At 43.2% G+C, this 20,218-nt stretch overlaps 1 protein-coding gene across 4 annotated transcripts in view; it reads right to left on the bottom strand.

Moving 5' to 3' along the window:
* Nucleotides 1–20,218, bottom strand: part of NSD2 (nuclear receptor binding SET domain protein 2) — a 96,127-nt gene that overhangs the window by 44,927 nt on the left and 30,982 nt on the right. For all 4 annotated transcript variants that reach the window (XM_045074682.1, XM_045074681.1, XM_045074695.1 and 1 more), the window contains 4 exons: nucleotides 18,316–18,940; nucleotides 14,871–15,033; nucleotides 4,783–4,949; nucleotides 3,815–4,297 (listed from right to left, as the gene is read on the bottom strand). In XM_045074682.1, the coding sequence (XP_044930617.1) occupies nucleotides 3,815–4,297; nucleotides 4,783–4,949; nucleotides 14,871–15,033; nucleotides 18,316–18,852 (1,350 nt within the window). In that variant the 5' untranslated portion in view covers nucleotides 18,853–18,940. The remainder of the gene's footprint in view (nucleotides 1–3,814; nucleotides 4,298–4,782; nucleotides 4,950–14,870; nucleotides 15,034–18,315; nucleotides 18,941–20,218) is intronic.

Below are 20,218 nucleotides of genomic sequence, written 5' to 3'. Positions count from 1 at the left end.
ACCTCAAAAAGAGAGCCAAGTGGCAGCCTTGATAGTCACAGTCTTCTATCTAGTGACTCTAGAAAAGGGAGGTCCAGGAAGCAAAGGGAGGTCTCCACCCAAAGCTGTTCCTCAAGGGTTGGGCATTGATTAATCAATTAATAACCAAACAAAAACCATCCTTGGAGTCACCACCACCTCCCAAAAGACCCTAGAAAGACCCAGATCATTCTCAACTGGAATCTAGGATTACTTATTACAGAACCAGAACAAACACACTTATAATCACAACAACATAACTGAACCAGTTAAAGAGCATCTTGCCATCATCACTCTTCTGACAACACAAAATCAACTAGCACCTGAGCCCAGCTGGGAGGAAAGGGACCCATGGGCCTCACACTACCCTCCTGCCCTACAGAGACCAGGTCCAAGCAGGGAAGAGCGAGGCAGAGCACTTGTCTCTAATGCAGAACTGAATTTTAATTGTGCACCCTTCTGTCTGGTTGCTGCTTAGAGTAGGATGCCGATGGCAACAGGCAATAGGCTCTGGAGGGGCACTGAGAGCCGGAGAGCTCCAGAGCAGAGCTACTGCTCCTTGAGGGCAGAACAACTCACTCATGTGTCAGCCTTCAAGTCGCAGCTTGTCAGCAGTGTCTGGACTGACAGGCTTCTGTTTGTTCTTGGCATGTTTCTTAGTACTGGGAAGGCCATCTGAAAGCAATTTGGGTCCCCAAAAGCAAAAAGGATGGTCTTTGCGAAGTGGCTTGAATTCTCAGGCACACACTTTTCTCTCATAATTTCAGATGAGTGGAGACCATGAAGAAATAGACTAGGAACAACAGGCTGGAACACAGCTGGCTGGCTGCTTCCCAAGTCCCAGAGCATGCAGGTCTGCAGCAACTACAAGAGGAGTCTGACCATCCACACAGTGGTAGACATTCCAAGTCTGCCACAGGTGCCCCTGGCCTGCAGCAGGCCCAGTGTGCTAACTATTCACACTGCTCAGTGCTCTGCACCATTTCAAACTCAGCAATGGTCACAGTTCCTCCACCTTGCCTAGGAAGACTTCTTAGCTCTGAGACCAAGGACATACACTCACAGCTACACATCTACTTTTGTGGGTGGATGCAGGTACACAGATGGGTTGCTACACTGCACACTTCATAGGAACATGATGAGATATGCATACCCATCAGCACACTGCTTTTCCCCCTCCCCCAACTTCCAGCGGGTTCACTTCACTCATGCCCAGAATCCTGCTGGAAGAGCACACCACACCTGTTCACTCCTTTCACAGCATCCCGGTTTTGAACACTATGCCATCTCCTTGGGTGCACGGGCCAGTTTCTCTGGGGCAAATACCTGGGCATGACATAATACATAAAAACATGCATTTTCAATTCCACTATATATTGCCGAATTTCTCTTGAAACCTAGTGGAAGAAATAATGGGGGTTCTCACTGCTGTTCCTCATTCCGGAGGTGCTGGCCTGTGTGGCTCACCTGGGGCAGGGGAGCTCCACTCCCATGCAATCATCACCTGCAGCACCCTGGCTGCCAGCAAGGTGGGGCAGCATCTCTTCATGGATGCACTGGTTGTTCCACACTTTTCTAGAAATTGCCATTTTCATAGGCTTCAGAATAGTTTGAGCTTTATACACACAGTTCATCCTTTCCCTGAGGTTCATGGTGTCCTTGGCACATAAACTTTCACAGCTCCTCACCAATCTATGGTCAGTTTGCCTTAACAAATCCTCCGCTCTCCCAAAGCATAAAGCTGTTCCACAGTAACTGAGTTCTGACCAGCTGTCTGCACCCGTTTCCCAACTGCTTCCACACCCTCAAGAACGCTTCAGGGCTCTACTCTGGATAATGCTCCCGTTCTGAACGCCCATGGCACAAACATCCCTGCGTCTATTAACAGAACTTCCTGTGCGATAGGGCCAACGTTCAGGTGTGGCTTTTTATCATCCAATCAGAAAGGGTAAAGAAATTCCTATTGGGGGCGCCTGGGTGGCTCAGTGGGTTAAGCCGCTGCCTTCCGCTCAGGTCATGATCTCGGAGTCCTGGGATCGAGCCCCGCATCGGGCTCTCTGCTCAGTGGGGAGCCTGCTTCCTCCTCTCTCTCTGCCTGCCTCTCTGCCTACTTGTGATCTCTCTCTCTGTCAAATAAATAAATAAATCTTTAAAAAAAAAAAAAGAAAGAAATTCCTATTGGGAATTGTATTAGGATTATACATAATTTATAGTTTAAATAAGGAGAACTGACAACTACGACTTCAGAATACTAAACCTTCCAATTAACATATCTGTTTATTTAGGTCCACTAAAATACCAAGTGTTATTTTTCTCCAAAATTATACATATTTTACTTATTTGTTGATACCTTATATTTTGTTGCAGTCATAAATGGTATCTTTTTTTTTTTTCCTTTAGATTTTATTTTCAGGGTTGCCTCAGTGGCTCAGTCATTAAGCATCTGCCTTTGGCTTGGGTCATGATTGTAGTGTCCTGGAATCGGGCTTATTCAGCGGGGAGCCTGCCTCTCCCTCTCCAGCTCCCACATGTCTGTATTCCCTCTCTATCTCTATCATAAATAAATAAAACCTTAAAAAAAATTTATTTTCAAGATTTTCAAGTAATCTTTATACCAATCATGGGACTCAAACTTACAATCCCCAGATCAAGAATCACATGCTCCACCAACTGAGCCAGTCAGGCATCCCAAATTGTATCTGTCTTAATACGTTTCCTCTTTGTTGCTGTTCTTGTATACTGATCTTACAACTACCAGTCTTAATGAACTCATTATTTCTAAAGATTTTCTGTAGACTCTCTTAAGTTTTTTACACAGACCTCTGCAAACAATGGCAGGTTTATTTCTTCTTTTACAATTATGTCTTTCTCCTTCCTTTCCCTTATCTTACCATACTGGCTAGTATTTTCTTTACAACACTTAACATAACTGGTTAAAGAAAGGCACCTAGTCTTGTTCAGAATTTTATTTTGTTTAACATTTTATTATTTATTTTTAAATCAGAGAGAGAGTGAGCCCAGGCAGTGGGACTGGCAGGCAGAGGGAGAAGCAGGCTCCCCACTGAGGAAGGACGCTGATGTGGGACTCGATCCCAGGACTCTAACCTGAGCTGAGGGCAGCCACTTAACTGGCTGAGCCACCCAGGGATCCCTTGTTCACAATTTTAAAGAGAACGCTTCTAAAGTTTCATTAATAAGTATGATGCTTATTGAAAGTTCCTGATTAATAACCTTCAACAGATTAAGGAAGTCACCTTCTAATTCTAGCTTGCTAACTCTGTATCAAAGAGCAATGAATTTTATCAAATGCCTTCTCTCCATCTACTGAGAGGATCATTTGATCAGTATCAGAGTGAATCACATACCAGATTTTCTCACATTGTACCACCTTCACATTACTGAAAAAAGCCCTACTGACCTCTTACCTCAAGCACCTAATCCCTTTAGGTGATTTCTTCAAAATCAAGCTTTACAATGCACTAACAGATGCCGTTTTCTATGACGACAATTAAGGAAAGTGTTCAAATGCTTCCATCGTTGATCTATTCCCATCCCGGTATCTTCTCGTCCACAATGGGAGAGATGTTTTCATAACCAACAGTGCAGAGGCAAGCATCTTTGCCCCAAGGATGACTGTTACCTAATAATACTTATTTATTAGAGCTAAAATCTCGGCAAGGCTCGCTACAGACTGATAATGCTGAGAAACAGAGGAACAGCACTGAAGGGATGTTCCTCCAATTCAGGAACTCCCCGAATAAATACACAACACCTCAGAAACCATCACAGTACCCACCTCATCCCTGTGCTTCTGACAGAAGACCAAAAACTGGGATGCCGCATCTCCCTTCCTGTTTCGTGGAGTGGAGGCCGTGGTCTTCTTCCTTCCAGGAGGAGACCCTACCCCTCTCTTGGGATCGGCCTCTGCCATCTTCTGAGGAGTACTCTTTACTGTCCCAGGATCACTTTCTTGGTTTTCGGCAGAACCAGACAGCTTGGCTCTTCGCCTTCTCTTGATGGGAATGCTCTCTTCTCTCATGGACTTGGGGTTATCAGCAGCTTTTTCAGTGACCCCTGAGGATTCTACCATTTGTCCCGAAGACTCCACAGCAATGCTTGCCTCCTTAGCCACGTGAGGGTTGAGATGAAGCTGGTCCCCCACGTAGAGGAAAGTGAACTTAGCTTTCCGCTCCTCTACTGACATGCTTGCAGCTTCTTCTGCTTGAACGATGCCCATTTCCCACTGGGCCCTCAATTTCCCTGAAATAGGTTTCAACAGCTAAAAGGAAAAACATAAGACATTATAAGTTTCATTATACAAACAAAAAGTTAACACACTTAAAAAAAAAAAAGGACACTTTAATAATTTCAGATAAATTTTAAAATCAAAAACTATAAAAACCAATTAACTTGAAGGTTTTAGACGGAATTCACCCCAATATAGTAGCTACTATTTCTTTAAACTAGAAACCAATTCCAGTCATATTTAACTAATATATAGATTATATAATATATATAACACTACATATTTTTATATATATAAAAAGAATAAAAATTTTAAAAATTAGCTCTATCATCAAATGAGTAAAACAAATATACCATCTCTAAGGAAACTTGTCTTGTTTTGTAACACAGTGTATTGGGCAAAGTTAAACAATGACAGACATAAGCCATTATAATAAATCAAGCCACCACAATTTCAAAATAAATAAGAATATAAATTAAAGTTTTGGTCTCAAATTGTACTTAAGGAACATCTATCACCTTAATTTTCTCAGCTTTCGTGGGTGCCTGCTTGGCACTTTCCTGGCATAATTTTTCAAACTGTCCTTCTCCTTCAAAAGCTACAAGGCTCTTCTCAAATATCCAAGCTCTTTCTGGGGCATCACCAAAGAACTGTACGTGATACTGGCGTGCACTCTTTTTCTGACCTAGTTTTTAAAATAAAATGTTAGAACTTGAAAGTTAGAATTTTGGATGAAATCAGGCAAGTCTATTAATAATTACTGATAGGAAGTTGGAAGCTGCTTTGAGGTCATTTTATTTGGTGCTGTTTTAGTTGTTAACCTCTAAAAAAGTCCTACTCTTTTTTATCCCCACCATACTCCATGTCAAAGAGAAAGGAAAAGCATTTATGAAGAACTCAGATAAGATTCAAATTATACTAGGAAATAAAGTGGACATTTCCCTTCCAAGATCCACTTAAAAAGATTACCAAATAAAGAAGGCCAAGAGACAACATGAACAAAAGGGCCATTCCACAGAGAGGGGCCTATGCAGCAATGAAGGGATACAGACTGGTGTAAGACAGCCTGAATTCAAATTCCAACCCCACCACCTACAGCTGGGCAACCTTGGGCTGGCTACTCATTCACAATGTCTATAGGGGAATCAGGGCACCAAGGATCTCTGAGGACACCCATGAGGCCACAGGGTAGCCCCTCAGATGTCCACTGATGCTCCTCTTAGAATAAAGGAGGAAGCCACTTCCTACAGTGCAGTCAGAAAGGAGGCGGGTGAGGAAAGAGACACTTGACCCCAAAATCCAAGAGAGGAGGTGCCATCCTCGGCTGAGGAAAAGTGAGGTTGAAAACAAGCAAGCTGGTTAAAAGGTCAGATTTCAGTATGCCTGGGTGGCTCAGTCAGTTAAGCATCCAACTCTTGATCTCACCTCAAGTCTTGATCTCAGGATTGTGAGTTCAAGTCCCACACTGAACTTAAAAAAATAAGAGGTCACATTTTTGTGCCAAGTGGAGGGACAATGGGGGATCTCCATGGGAGAACTATCAGCCCCTGCTGCTTCAGAGAATGCTGGTCACAAGAAATCCAAGAACACTTCCTAAAGAACAAACACACCCCAGAGGAAAAACCTCTCCATTGAGTTGTTTTGGAGATCCTCCCAACTAAGTGGCCAACAGCCAGCTGGAGTGTAAATAAGCTAACAGTCTCTCCACATACAGGTTGCAGGACCTCTGAGTGATACCCTCTTAAACACAAATGTTTGGGTATCACTGAGAGGTCCCCCCAGGGCCCAGGGAAGCCCCCAGCATAAACAAGTCCAAGATACACAGAAATAAGCAGTCTCTGCAAGGCCATACACACAAAACTCTAGGAAGAGATGACACCTAACAAAGAAAAACTCTAGTTTGCTATGAAAAGAAAACAAAGAAAAGAGCTACTGGAAACTTTAAAATACAATTATGGAAAAAAAAAAAAACACACACACACACCTTGAAATCTCAAAGAAAACAAAAAACGAAAACAAGAAATCTTGGAAGGTCAGTTAAGAAATCTTCCAGAAAGAAGATATATAAGGTGAAAAACATCTACTCCCATAAGAAACCTATAGGATCAAACCAGGAAGTACCATACCCAAATAACTGTTCTAGAGACAGAGAGAACACTGTCTAAGAATTAACCCAAGACCATGTATCAGAACTAAAACAATCCTAAGTGCCTCATCCAATACCCATACCAATGCACATCTTTCTGACATTTAAGGTGTTGGGGAAGGGGACAAGGGCAGCTTCGACGTTAATGGAATGAAAAGTAGCAGTAGCATAACAAGGTACATCAAGAGCAACCCTGGATGCTAGAAAGAAATGATGTAATACCTTCAAAATCCTGAAAAGAATTACTTTCAACATAAAATTCTACACTAAGCCAAACCACCAGTCAAGTGTGAAAACACAGAAGTAGCATCCTCCAAATGACAGGGAATCAAATTTATCTCTCATACACACTTTCTTAGAACCTAAAAATTATACTCCAGCAAAAAAGGAAACTGACCACGAGTGAGCACAATGGGAAGCCACAGAAAACAATGCATGTAACTCAGGAAAGCATCTTTAAAAAGGTCTGAGATTATCACTATGCAAAAGGTTAAGAGTGCCAGCAATACAGATTGAAACAGGAAAAGGGAAGATTCTGGGAGGTCTAGGGGAAGAAAAGATAAAAGAACTCTTCCATACCAAAAGAAAATCTGAACAAGGAAAGAGGATTAAAGATGAGATCCAAGGGGTGCGTGGGTGGCTCAGTTGGTTAAGTGTCTGATTCCTGATTTCAGCTTAGATCATGATCTTGGGGTCCTAGGATCATGCTCCACAGCGAGCTCTGTGCTCTGGACTCAGTGGCTCAGCAGGGTCTGCTTGAGATTCTCTTTCTTCCTCCCCCCAACAGGGACAGAGAAATGAGTATTTGAAAAACAAAAAAAATTAAAAGTAAGGCTCTATAGTCTTATATAGCAAAGTATATGATTTAAAAAAAAAAAATGCAGGGGTGCCTGCCTGGCTCATCAGTGGAGTATGTAATGCTTGATCTCGGGGTCATGGGTTCAAGCCCCACATTGGGTATAGAGCCTATTAAAGAAAAAGAAAGAAAGAAAGTAAGAAAGAAAGGCAATAATTAACTCCAAGAAAAACAAGAAGTTGTACAAAAAAGAAAATGCAATTACAGAACACAATTTGCTTTGCACTGAATGATATTTACATAAGTCAAAATCATGTAAACATTTATGTTTGATGTAATAAAAACAGTGAGTTAATTTGCCCCCTGGAGTGGCCAATAGGCTAAAAATTAAAACAAACAAACAAAAATCACCAAAAACAAACAAAAATCACCAAAGAACCCTGAATTAATTCTATGCAGAGAATGGAAAGAAAAGAAATAAATGACTGAAAGATCAGTCTTCATTTTCCATAAAAGAAAATCAACAGAAAATATGTAAATGAGAAATCAAAAGATAGTATTAAAACTACAAGAAAATGTTAGAAGAGTTAAAAATAATTAGCTCTAAGGAGGAGAGTGAACTGTTTTTCACAACTAACCTCTCAGTAGAATTTGGTTTGTTTATAAGTGTGTATACTTCCTTGATTTTATAATAGGTGAGATTCAAAAATATGTTAGGGGATTTATGACTCCTTCCATTACTTTAATACTTTGAAAAAACTTTCCTTAGTCATGAAAAGGACTACAGACATGTGTCACAGCATTTGCATAATGCAGAAAATCTGTCATAGTGCATATGATGAAATAATATGAACTTACATTACTTTTTATAAACAGTTAACTACACAGAAAAATGCTCCTTACAGGTGGGGTGAAAAAAAGCAGAGAAGAATACTATAGTCTGATCCCAAGTTTGTAAAATAAATGTACTTAGTTTGGGTTTTTTTTTTTTAATTTTTTTTTTTAAGATTTTATTTATTTATTTGGCACACAGAGATCACAAGTAGGCAGAGAGGCAGGCAGAGAGAGAGAGGAGGAAGCAGGTTCCTTGCTGAGCAGAGAGCCCAATGCGATGCGGGGCTTGATCCCAGGACTCTGGGATCATGACTTGAGCTTAAGGAAGAGGCTTTAATCCACTGAGCCACCCAGGCACCCCAAATATACTTAGTTTTGAAGTTCTTTCCTGCCTAGACATTTGGTAGCAATATAACCTAATTTTACCCTATTTTTATGGGTTTCTTTAATCCGTATGAATTTCTTTGGTTCAAGTTGAGAGGTGAATATCTCACTGTTTTATTTTACCACGTAATTAACCAGTTGTCCCACCATTTATTCGTAATTATTTCTTCCTGTGATTTCTGATATTCATCAATCATGGCTGGTATGAAAACAACTGTCATCATCGCTTGACCTATTTACAATTCCTGCTAAGAGAACCACCAACAGTCAGGTACCTAATTTTGCATTACAATCCTTTCCTCCCCATCATGGCCCAGGGGACTTAAGGTGGTCCCTGACCCTCTGGGCCAGACTGAGCCAGAGTCTCTCCAGATTCTATAGAATCCTTTGAGTTAACAGCAGTCACCCATGCATGCAAAATGGATTCCACAAAGAGACATGACTGCTTTGGAGCTGAAACTCTAGGGAGGAAGAGAAGCCATAAAAAATGCAGACAAAAGGGACGCCTGGGTGGCTCAGTTGGTTAAGCAGCTGCCTTCGGCTCAGGTCATGATCCCAGCGTCCTGGGATCGAGTCCCACATCGGGCTCCTTGCTCCACAGGGAGCCTGCTTCTCCCTCTGACTCTGCCTTCCACTCTGTCTACCTGTGCTCGCTCTCACTCACTCTCTCTCTGACAAATAAATAAATAAAATCTTTAAAAAAAAAAAAAAAAAAAAAAAATGCAGACAAAGTCCACAGAGGCAAGAATAGAGCACAGGGACAAAATCACAAGGACATGACAGCACAAAGTTCTACAGGAAATAAAGGACAAGCATCACCATGCCTGACTTTCCTGGCTTAGTCCCTGGGGGGCACTGGAACACCAAAATAGGTAAAGCAGAAACTGACAAAATTGCAAAGAAAAAAAAGGTACATTCACTATCACAGTGGATGATTTTAACACACCTCTCTTAGTAACTGAGAGAACAAGCAAAAAAGAAAAAAAATCAGTGAGATTATACTATTAAATAACCCAAGATATGAGAAAGCCAGATTACCTATAGTAGTTTTAGAAAATGCTGGAATATGGAAATAAGCCAATGAGGGTTCCCTTCCGTAACAGAAAAAGTGACAACAAAATTTTCCACAAAAGATAATTACTTGACTCCTGACCCCAGTTATCTTATGAGAACAGACGTGTCAAGAAGATCATGAAGCTCCCAATCCAAAAGAATTCCTTTTTCACAGTATAATATCTAAAACATACATTTATCTTCTGTTTCCAACTTAAAGAGTCAGGCCTCAAAGCTGCTCATCCACCTGGATGCCCTTATAAATAGTAGACAAGTTATGCTGCTATATATCACAAAAATGCTACTAGAACTTTTATTAACTTAGCTTTTCAAAGGAAATTTCTCAAAAGAGCCTGCCTGGATTGAGTTGCAGCTTATGAGTTGTATTCTCTTCTGCATGTATATTATACTTCAATTCTTAAAATCTGAATGCATTACTAAAATCTAAATTCAAGCATATCTATAAATCCAAGCATGATAAGTGGGGGGGGGTACACATACACAAAAATAAAGAAAATAAAATTGGGGGTGGGGATACAGGGTAGGGTAAGGGAGCTGCATCTCACAAGAAGAAAAAAAAAAAATACCTGCTTCACAAGACCCATATGCTCAGCCAGTTCCATGCCAGAAGCCACCCCTTCTTCAGGTCCTTAGTCCTTCCCCAACAAGGACATCTAAACCCCCAAAGTACACCCATTACTCACCATGTCACTCCCACCATGGAGTTGCTGCCTGCCAAGTGTTCAGGAATCATAAACGGACCCAGAGCTCCACTTGGAGCCAGGTCTCAGTGCTGCCCGGAGTGTTACCTCACACATCCCTGTGAAATCTCTGTCTCCCACAGCGCTGAACACAACTGGTGCCCAGATTTGGGCTTCTACACATCACTGTCTTCTAAAAAGACCCAAGTTTTCTCCAAGAAACTAGCTGATTCCCTGACAAGGGCAAAGTATAAAATGAGCATCTTACTGGGCCACATGTAAGAAGTGGTCAAAGGCTGACTGAGACATGTCAAAAGGACACTGCTGAAAGGGACTTAGTGGGACTCCTGCTCGTTAAATATGGGACAATTTGAGCATTAGAAAGAGTAAGGACTAAGAAGCTTGGGTGGTTCAGTCGATTAAGCATCTTCCTTCAGCTCAAGTCATGATCCCAGGGTCCTAGGATGGAGTCCTGCATCAGGCTCCTTGCTCAGCAGGGAGTCTGCTTCTCCCTCTGTCCTTCACCCCACTCATGCTCTCTTTTCTCATAAATAAATGAAAACTTTCAAAAAAAAAAAAAAAGAAAGAAAAAAAGAAAGGACAGGGAAATGGGGTAACTGCATGATGGGCATTAAGAAAAGCACTTGATGTAATAAGCACTGGATGTTATATGCAACTGATGAATCACTAAAATTTCTACCTCTGAAACTAATAATACACTGTATGTTAATTAAACCAAATTAAAAAAAAATTTTTTTTTTTTTTTTAAAGATTAAGGACTGGGGTGCCTGGATGGCTCAGTCATTAGGCACCTGCCTCCAGCTCCAGTCATGATTCCAGGGTCCTGGGATGGAGCCCTGCTTCGGGTTCCTTGCTCAGAGGGAAGTGTGCTTCTCCCTCTCCCACTCCCCCTGCTTGTGTTCCCTCTCTCAATCAAACAAATATACAAAATCCTTTAAAAAAAAAAAAAAAAGTAAGAACTATACTATATAACTAAATTTTTGCTTTTTAAAGATTTATTTATTTATTTATTTATTTGACAGACAAGAGATCACAAGTAGGCAGAGAGGCAGGCGGGGGTGGGGCGCGAGCAGGCTCCCTCCTGAGCAGAGGGCCAGATGCGGGGCTTGATCCCAGGACCCTGAGATCATGACCTGAGCTGAAGGCAGACACCTAACGACTGAGCCACCCAGGCGCCCCACTATATAACTAAATTTTTAAAAGGAAGCTCATTTTCACAGAAAAATGCCTGTTAAATACGAAACCATGATAAAAATGGATAGTTACCATTTTATAAGCCAATGGATTGTAAAGGAGTACTAAAATCATGAGGAAAGACTGGCAGAGGAAACTAAGAAACTAATCTCCAAACATAGCCACAGATTACTCACTAATAACAAAAAAGGTCTGTATTTTCCATTGGAGTTTTGTTGGCCACCATCTACTGGGAAGTGGGACAGCCCACACCAAGAGCTCCTGATGAAATTCAACCAAGACATGTGTCCTTCTGTCACCCCTCTTCCCCCACATTCTCAGTGTCCTCTGACCCCTTTTCTTTTAGAAGGTCGTGTGAATCTCCTGTCAGCTGGAGTATGCTCATCGTGGTTCCCTTCCTTCTGAACTACTTTTCAAATGCACACTACGAGTCCTCTGAAGTTGATTTGCTTGTGATTACCAGGTACTCCCTTCTCTGCATCCCCAAACAACTCCTAGAGAAACATACTGCAAGAAGGGAGGTATTCAGTGAACACCTACGTGGTACTCCCGGCTGGTCTTATGGACCAGAGTCTGATCACAAGAGATGAGAGCAATGAGTGCTGGGGGCAAGGAGTGCTGGTCTAGACTGCAGGACCCTAAAAAGTCAAGACAGCAGACAGCTAAGTGCAATGCAAACACCCTTTTCAACCCAGAGTGATGAAAAAAAAAAAAAAAGGCACAGAGAAAATACTGAAGATTGCTGGGGAAGTCTAAGCAAGAGCCCTGACAATGAGACAGTGTTTCCCTCATGTGTCTGGGTGCTGAGTTGGGCAGGAACCTGTCCTTGTTCTTACAAGATCCCTGCTGACACATCTAGGAGTGAGGCTTTGAAACATGGGCTTGGAAGGTTTTTAAATAAACAACAAACAAGCAAACAATAAATAAAATCTTTCACAAAGCAAATAAACATGCGGTAAGATGGAACTCAAGTATGAACCCTTGGGACTACTGGGAAAGCCGGGGCATATCTGATGATATAAAGGCACTAAAAATGGGTACAAAATTAGCTAAATTAAATGATCCAACACTAGGATCCTGCAGAGGAAATAAATGGTCAAACTGGAATGCTTTCCGGAAAGAACCCTAGAGGTGACCAGAGGAAAAGGGACAGATACAATAAAAATTCAGGTTTTAAAAGTAAAAAAAGAAAAGGACAGCAACATGTGCTAACATCTGAATGCTCACTACTTACCATGGAAAGACCTTTTCCAAACAAGTGTTATTATCATCACCCTCCTTTTTCAGATATAGGGAAATTACGGCTTAAGGAAGTTAAGCAGTTCATGACTAGACCAACCAGCTGTGCTAGACCCTGGCAGGCTGACTCCAGAGCCCATGCCTCCACTGGGAGCATAATGCTCTGCTCCAACATTGTAAGCAAGAGTAAGGGCTGGAGAATAAAGGAGGAGGAAGTGAGAGAGAATAAAAATGGTGCTGTGTGCGCATGTCATTCAGACAGGCTGCTATAGACTACAGGAATTATTTTGCTCTAAATCAAGAGAAAGATGTAATGAAATTAAAATTAAATAATCCCAGGAGCTGGACCCAAGAGACATTCAAAAGACCCCTTCAATCACATAGGTCTGAGATACCAGGAGCGTCATATAAACAAAGTCGAAATCCCTACACATTCAAAATTGCTTGCAATGTGCTAGGCAGACCAGTGGTGTGTGGTCATAAACCCTCCCCCACCCCCACCCTCTTACCCCCTTACCTCCCCCACCCCCCCACCCCTGTGACTTCCACTTTGCTTTGCTGTGTGGTTTTACAGAGCTGGGAAGGAATCAGCAACACCTCTGGTGCACACCTGTGTGCCTGCCCAGCCGGTCTCAACTGGTAACTTTTTTCATACTCTACCAAGTCTAGATGCCTCTGGGATGCATCCTGGGGTCCCTGAAGCCTCGTGGGAGGGACTCCCCAATTCTGGCAAGCTGAGGATCCCAAAGGTCCTCCATGGAGTCAGAGCTGAAGCCAATCCAAAGGCTCTTCTAGCCACAAGTCCTGTGCTTTCCTGAGCCTCGAGGCAGAGTCCAACCACCCCGAGGAAGAAGGCTGGGCAAGACTCAGAGGCATTCGGGACTCGAACATGGTCCTTTTCGTCCTGAACACACCTCCTCTCAAGTCTCTTTGCCAGGTGGGCACCCCCACACCCCATCCCCAGCAGCCATATGCTTCAACACAGCAAGCCAAGAGCATCCCAACCTGTAGTAAGAGCAGCAATGATGCTCCTGTGAGAGCTCAGACCCCCAGCCAAGAACAGGAGGGGACATGTGCTCCCGTACCACTAAGATGCCATAGAAGGCTGAGTGATCAGCAGTACTAAGAGGCCGGGAAGCCTGCCAGGCCCAATCCGCAGGTCTAGTCACCACAGTTCTGTAGGGTGCACAAGTCAGTTGGGCACTACCCTGGCTCAGCTCCAACACTGTGTTCACCATTTATCACCTTCCTCAAATTAAATTCAAACTTTATCTGCAAGAAATTTCTAGAAGAATCTTAAACCACTTGAACTCATTTTTTCCTCTAAAAACACACGAGCTTTTGTTTTGTGAGCTCTCCAATTAATATTTAGGTTTGCATCTGCTCTAATCTGTATCAATAACATATTATATTCTTAATGTGTTCTTCAGTTGTTCCATGGACCAATTTATATTCCCAAGTTTCATGATGCCAAAGAAGATCATTTCTAGTTTTTTCCTTCTTCCCACAGGCCTAAAAAATAAACTGGGACATTTTTTTATAACTCAAACTTAATATAAAATACAATTTCTGAAAATCACGCTGAAATAAGCAATCACTGTTTACCTAAACAGTAATAAATTACCATAAAAACTAAAAAGCAATATAAGGCCAAGACCACTCCTCTACTAATAATACAATCAGATAAAGTACATATCCGAGTTGGATATAAAAACAAATGGCAATGTGCTACATCTGAACCAATTATTAACTTTAAAGTTGCAAAATGAACCACTGTAAATTTAACAACAACAACAACAAAAAAAATCTGATTCACATATGAACAAAGGCCAATAAGCACAAGTAAAGATGCTCAGCATCACTAATCTTTAGGGAACTGCAAACCAAACTACAAAAAGTAGACAGACAATAGAACAGTGGGTGTCAGGTGCTGGGAGGAGCAGGAAGAGGGAATTATTACTGAATGGACACTGAGGTTCAGATTCACAAGGTGAGTCCTGGGATGGACGGTGGTGACAGCCATTCAACAATGTGAACATGTTGAGTACCACTGAGCTGTGCACTTAAAAATGGTCAAGATGGTAGAGTTTATATTATGTGTATTTTAACACAATTTTTTTAAATAGAAAAAACAAAGAACCATAGTACGGCTATGGAAGAGTAAGAAAAAAATTTTGGATATTAGAAAGATTAAGTACAGAATGAGAAAGATGAAAAAATAGTCCAAAAACACAATACCTTTAAGTTTGGTATAGTTGTGAAGGAGTGGATCAGCAGAAACCATGCATGGCCACCAGGGGTAACCGGACACTTTAGACCACACCAAATCACCGACATTATATTTCAATAGGTGGTCTTTGTCTCTACCGGTATTTGGACAGGACTCTTTCTTAGGTGCAATCTGAAAATGAACAACAAAAAACATACTAACACATCCAATGAGTACCCCTAAATCCAGCCTTTTATCCAAAGATTAATCAGGCTAGAGGTTTAAAATACACACACACACACACACACACACACACACACACATCCCGGAAAAAGGAGCATGCTTGCGGGGCACCTGGGTGGCTCAATTGATTAAGCATCTGCCTTTGGCTCAGGTCATGATCTCAGTGTCCTGGAATGGAGCCCCACATTGGGCTCCCTGCTCAGCAGGGAGCCTTCTTCTCCCTCTCCGTTTGCCCCTTCCTCTCAACTCATCCTCTTAGTCTCTTTCCTCAAATAAATAAATAACATCTTAAAAAGGAGGGGTAGCTGGGTGGCTCAGTCGGTTAATCCGATCTGCAATCAGCTCAGGTCATGATCCCAAGGTCCTGGAATTGAGCCCCACATGGGGCTCCCTGTGCAGTGAGGAGTCTGCTTCTCCATCTCCTTCCTGCTCATGCTTTTTCTCAAATAAATAAATAAAATTAAAAAAAAAAAAAAAAGAAAGAAAGAAAAGAAAAGGAGCATGCTTCCCCTGCTATTACTTCAGTAAAATTGTCCCTTGCCCTAACTAGAGAATCAGCACAGTGGCTGGCACACACAGTAGGTACTCAACATTATGATGGAGAGCCCTACGTAAATCTACTTCTTTGGCCTAGTTGATGGTCTTTAACGGTGTTTTATTCACCTGGTCAAAGAATTTTCACGGATTGAATCCATATTCTGACACACCCCCACCCCTGCTCCCCAGCCACACATCTGTCAGTTCTCTGGAGCACACGCACCACCCAACAGGGGAGAACCCAGAGTGGCAAGGACATCAGGAGGGCATGGCAGCAAGTCTCGGCTCCATTTGTGATTTGAGTCCTGGGACTCTAAGCCTCAGTTTCTCCACCTCAGAACACATGTCACTTAGGAGACCTGACCAGGGCCACTGCCACCACACACCCCTCTCAGTTCTGCCCTCCAGTGGGATAAGCAGAGTTGGCTTGACTCCTGGCCTCCTTGTAAGTGTGAACTCCTAAGCTTTCCCCTAAGAGCTCTACATACGTAGGCAAGTTGCTGAACTTGTCTGGGCTTCAGTTTCCTCCTCATCTGCAAACCAAGAACAACAGCTCTGAAATCTCAGTAATTGTTAAAAAGTTCAGCGTGCATGCTGGGAAGGGCTGGTACAGAGTGGCCACGTTATGCTGATTCCTCCACAGCATCCCAGCTTTACGTTCTGTGCCATCTAAGCCACATGGCAGCCCCATGAAGATGAGTGGTATCACCCCCACTCTGAAGATGGAGAGTCAAAATTCAGGTATCTTGCCCAAGTTTTCACAAAACCAGGCAGCAGAGCTAGGAATCACCTGCACTTGGCCTCCTCCCCTATGAAAGAGTGAGGTCCCCCACAACCATGGGCACTTCAAAACCCACTGCATCAGCCCAGCTCACTAAATTGATCTTTCAAAAAGTTCACTGTGGTAGGGGCGCCTGGGTGGCTCAGTCAGTGAAGCGTCTTGCCTTCAGCTCAGGTCATGATCCCAGGGTCCTGAGATGGAGTCCCACATCAGGCTCCCTGCTCAGCGGGGAGCCTACTTCTCCCTCTCCTTGCCACTCACCCTGCTTGTGTGTGCTCTGTCTCCCTCTCTCTCTCTCTCATTCTGTCAAATAAATAAAATCTTTTTTAAAAATAAATAAATAATTCACTGTCGTAATTACATTAGCAACAGCTAAACAGCTCCTGAGCACTTAAAGCACTTTAAAAAAAAAAAAAAAAAAGATTTTATTTATTTATTTGACAAACAGAGACCATAATTAGGCAGAGGCAGGCAGAGAGAGAAGGGGGGAAGCGGGCTCCCTGCTGAGCAGAAAGCCCAATGCGGAGCTCGATCCCAGGACCCCGAGATCACAACCTGAGCCAAAGGTAGAGGCCCAACCCACTAAGCCATCCAGGTGCCCCTTAAGGCACTTTTTTCAAACCCTTAAAAATCTTCATTATTTTAACAATTTTAAGGAAACTGTAGCCATTTCCCCTCTTTTTTTTTTTTTTTAAAGATTTTATTTATTTATTTGACAGAGAGAAATCACAAGTAGACAGAGAGGCAGGCAGAGAGAGAGAGGGAAGCAGGCTCCCTGCTGAGCAGAGAGCCCGATGCGGGACTCGATCCCAAGACCCTGAGATCATGACCTGAGCCGAAGGCAGCAGCTTAATCCACTGAGCCACCCAGGCGCCCCGCCATTTCCCCTCTTATATGTGAAAACTGTAAATAAAATTCCTCAACTGTAAATTTAAACTAAATATCCCAACCTTGATGATGATTAAATGTTCCAACCCGAACTAGTTTCAGGTTCCCTTTGTCCACACTTGCAAGGAAGCCTGGAGTTTCAACTAAAGACTAGTGGGCACCAGGCAACTTCCAGATTCTGTTCATACAGACTGTATACATACTATCAGCCCCTGGCACCCTACCTACCTCCTTCTGCCAAGGCCAAAGCTCCGGCTGTATTCTCTGGCCAACAATGATTTAAGTAGAGGGCCATCCTGAGTGCCCCTTTAAGATACAGAGACAAAAACCACTACCTTCCTTCATTTTAAATCAAGAGGTTTCCACCCAGTGTTGGATAAGTGAACACTTCCTCAGATGTGTTCAAGTGCTGGGCTCTGCATTGGGAACCTAGAATGTAAAAGTGTAGGACATAGCCCCAGCCGCCAAGGAGGTAGACCATGTGCCAGACACCCTGGTAGAGAAGACAAGTGGACAGTGAACCACATGGAAGGACAGGAGCATTCCTGTTCAACACAGCTTTGCTTCCCACTCCTCAGATGGTATAAACTGAAGAAGCCCCAAGCTAGGTCCCAACACATCTCTGCAATTAGGCTAAAGAATGTCTCTGGAGAGAAGATCCATGGAAACAGCACAGCCTAAAGGTCAAGGGCTGTGGAATTGGCCAGACCCGGGTTTAGAAACTGGTTTTTACCTCTCTTTAGTCATTTAATCTTAAACACTTAGTTAACCTCCCCAGGCCTCACAACGAACTCAACAGGCTGCTGCTGAGTCCAATGTCAGAGTGTCCTAAAGTGGGGGCCCAAGCACGGCCCAGGCACCACGGTCAGCCATGTGCAGAGAGGGGAGTTGGAGAGCAGATGCACAGTGGCCTCTCCTCCCCTCTAGCCGACCCCACATGCAGAAGCACCCTCCTGTGGTACCCACGTTCAGGGTAACAGGCTGTTGCACTTGGCCGTACCCTGGCCACAGCGCCTCATGGATACCTTTTTATCTGAGGGACTTGAGATCTTGGACACCAGTGCTGCTTCAACAAGACCCTGCTCCAGTAAGGAGTCATATTTTATGCTTCTCTTCCTGCTCCTTCTGGCCTTATTTTCTGGTTTTTGTCCATTTTCTTCTGACTGGGACACAGCAGCAGCACTGTCACCACAAATTGAAGATTCAAAGAGAGGTTTCCCATTCATATATGTTTTGGTGATCTTCAGCTTAATTTCCGGAGAGCCATTTTTGATAGGGGTGGTGTTAGGTGGTGTCCCAAGTCCTTTCCCTTCCTGGGACTCAAAACGTAATCTGGCATCATGAGCACCAGGTTCTCCATTAAATACACGCGAAGTTAGGTCTTTCAGCTTCTCAGATGGAATAAAGGGAAGTGCATCATGGCCATTAAACTTTTGCATGACCCCCTCCTGCAGACTGGTAGAGAGGTGGGCTTTGCTGAGGAACACAGAACATTCACGATTCACTTCACAGTTCTGAGTCTTTCCATTTGTATTGCCAAGGATTTCTGGTGCCTGCTTCATCTTTATGCACTTTACAACTTTCTGAACAGAAAGAGGACTTCTTTGATGCTAACTTCCATTCAGCCCAGATGCTTCTGTTCTTAGAACACTACAATATAAGAAAAACACAAATAAAAAGAAACATTATGTTTAAACCTCACAAGCATACTGACACTGCTACAACTTTGGGTAGTCGTTTGTTTTGAGACAATTTACAATATTTCCATAATCATTTGGGTCACAGACGCAGTTCTGATTTCCCAAAAATGAGATAGAATCACAAAATGATAAAGTTGCAAGGAAAGGAAGAGGGATCATTTTTAAGGGGGAGAACACAAAAGAACACAAAAACAAGCATGGAGACACGAGTTGTACCACCACCACTACCCAGCACCGTGGCCATGGACACGCTTCAGTTGGCTCAATCGCTGTTGAATGGGGAGATCACCGTTGGTACATGTGCCTGAGGCAGCTCACACAAAGCCAGGCCTTTGGGGGCGCCTTCGGGGCTCAGATGGCTCAGCGTCTACTTTTGGCTCAGCACGTGGTCCCAGTTCCTGGGATGGAGCCAGAGTCTGGCTCCCTGCTCAGCAAGGTGCCTGTTTCTCTCTCTGCCTCTCCCCCAACTTGTGTACACGCTCTCTCTCTCAAATAAATAAAATCTTTAAAAAACAACAACAAAGACAGACCTTTGTAAAAGGACAAGAGGGAAGAACACAAAACAAAGTTCCTCTGGTCACAGCTTAGGACTCCCAGGCAGAGGGGTTCAGTGATACACCCAAGGTTACTAATCAGCACAGTTGATAACCAGATCTCCCAAAGGCTGGCACACCATTAGTTCCAGATTGATTCTGGGGCCCCGGGGTGGGGCGGGGAGGGAAAGGGGGGGTGCCTACAAAGTGAGAAAACAGCCCAAGTCAGTTCTGGTTTATGCTCGGGCTAACCTCTGTTGTCCACCCCTTCCTGGCCCAGGCCTTGGGCCCAGGCCCAAAATTAAATGCTATGACAAGAAGTACTACAGTAATGGCAAATTTTATTTAGCTATCTCCTGAAGATTAACTAGAGAGGTCAACACTGCTGAGTCATAATGTGCACTACTTGCAATGTGCCCTGCTGGCCACTTAAGGCCTAAGGGCAAAAGGGGGCAGTTTTAGGAAGACCCCTTGGGCTACATGGGATAATCAAGGGCTTTACTGTACAACTTTAGTCCCCACTTGGGGAATCCTGTGAAGGCACCAAAACCCAAAGGTCAGCAAGGAACAAGGAACGAGCAGGCACCCATTCCAGCTGTGAATAAATTCACCAAGACTGCACTAGGACAGCCACCAAGGAGACCCCCTCCCAGAAGGCAGCGCCAGCAGCATCAGACACCAGCAAGAAGCTGAGA

Source organism: Mustela putorius, unplaced genomic scaffold, assembly GCF_011764305.1.
Source record: "Mustela putorius furo isolate JIRA1106 unplaced genomic scaffold, ASM1176430v1.1 tig00000083_pilon_pilon_pilon, whole genome shotgun sequence".
Taxonomy (NCBI): domain Eukaryota; kingdom Metazoa; phylum Chordata; class Mammalia; order Carnivora; family Mustelidae; genus Mustela; species Mustela putorius.
The sequence above is the reverse complement of the archived record's forward strand: the minus strand, read 5'-3'. Positions and strand labels throughout refer to the sequence as shown.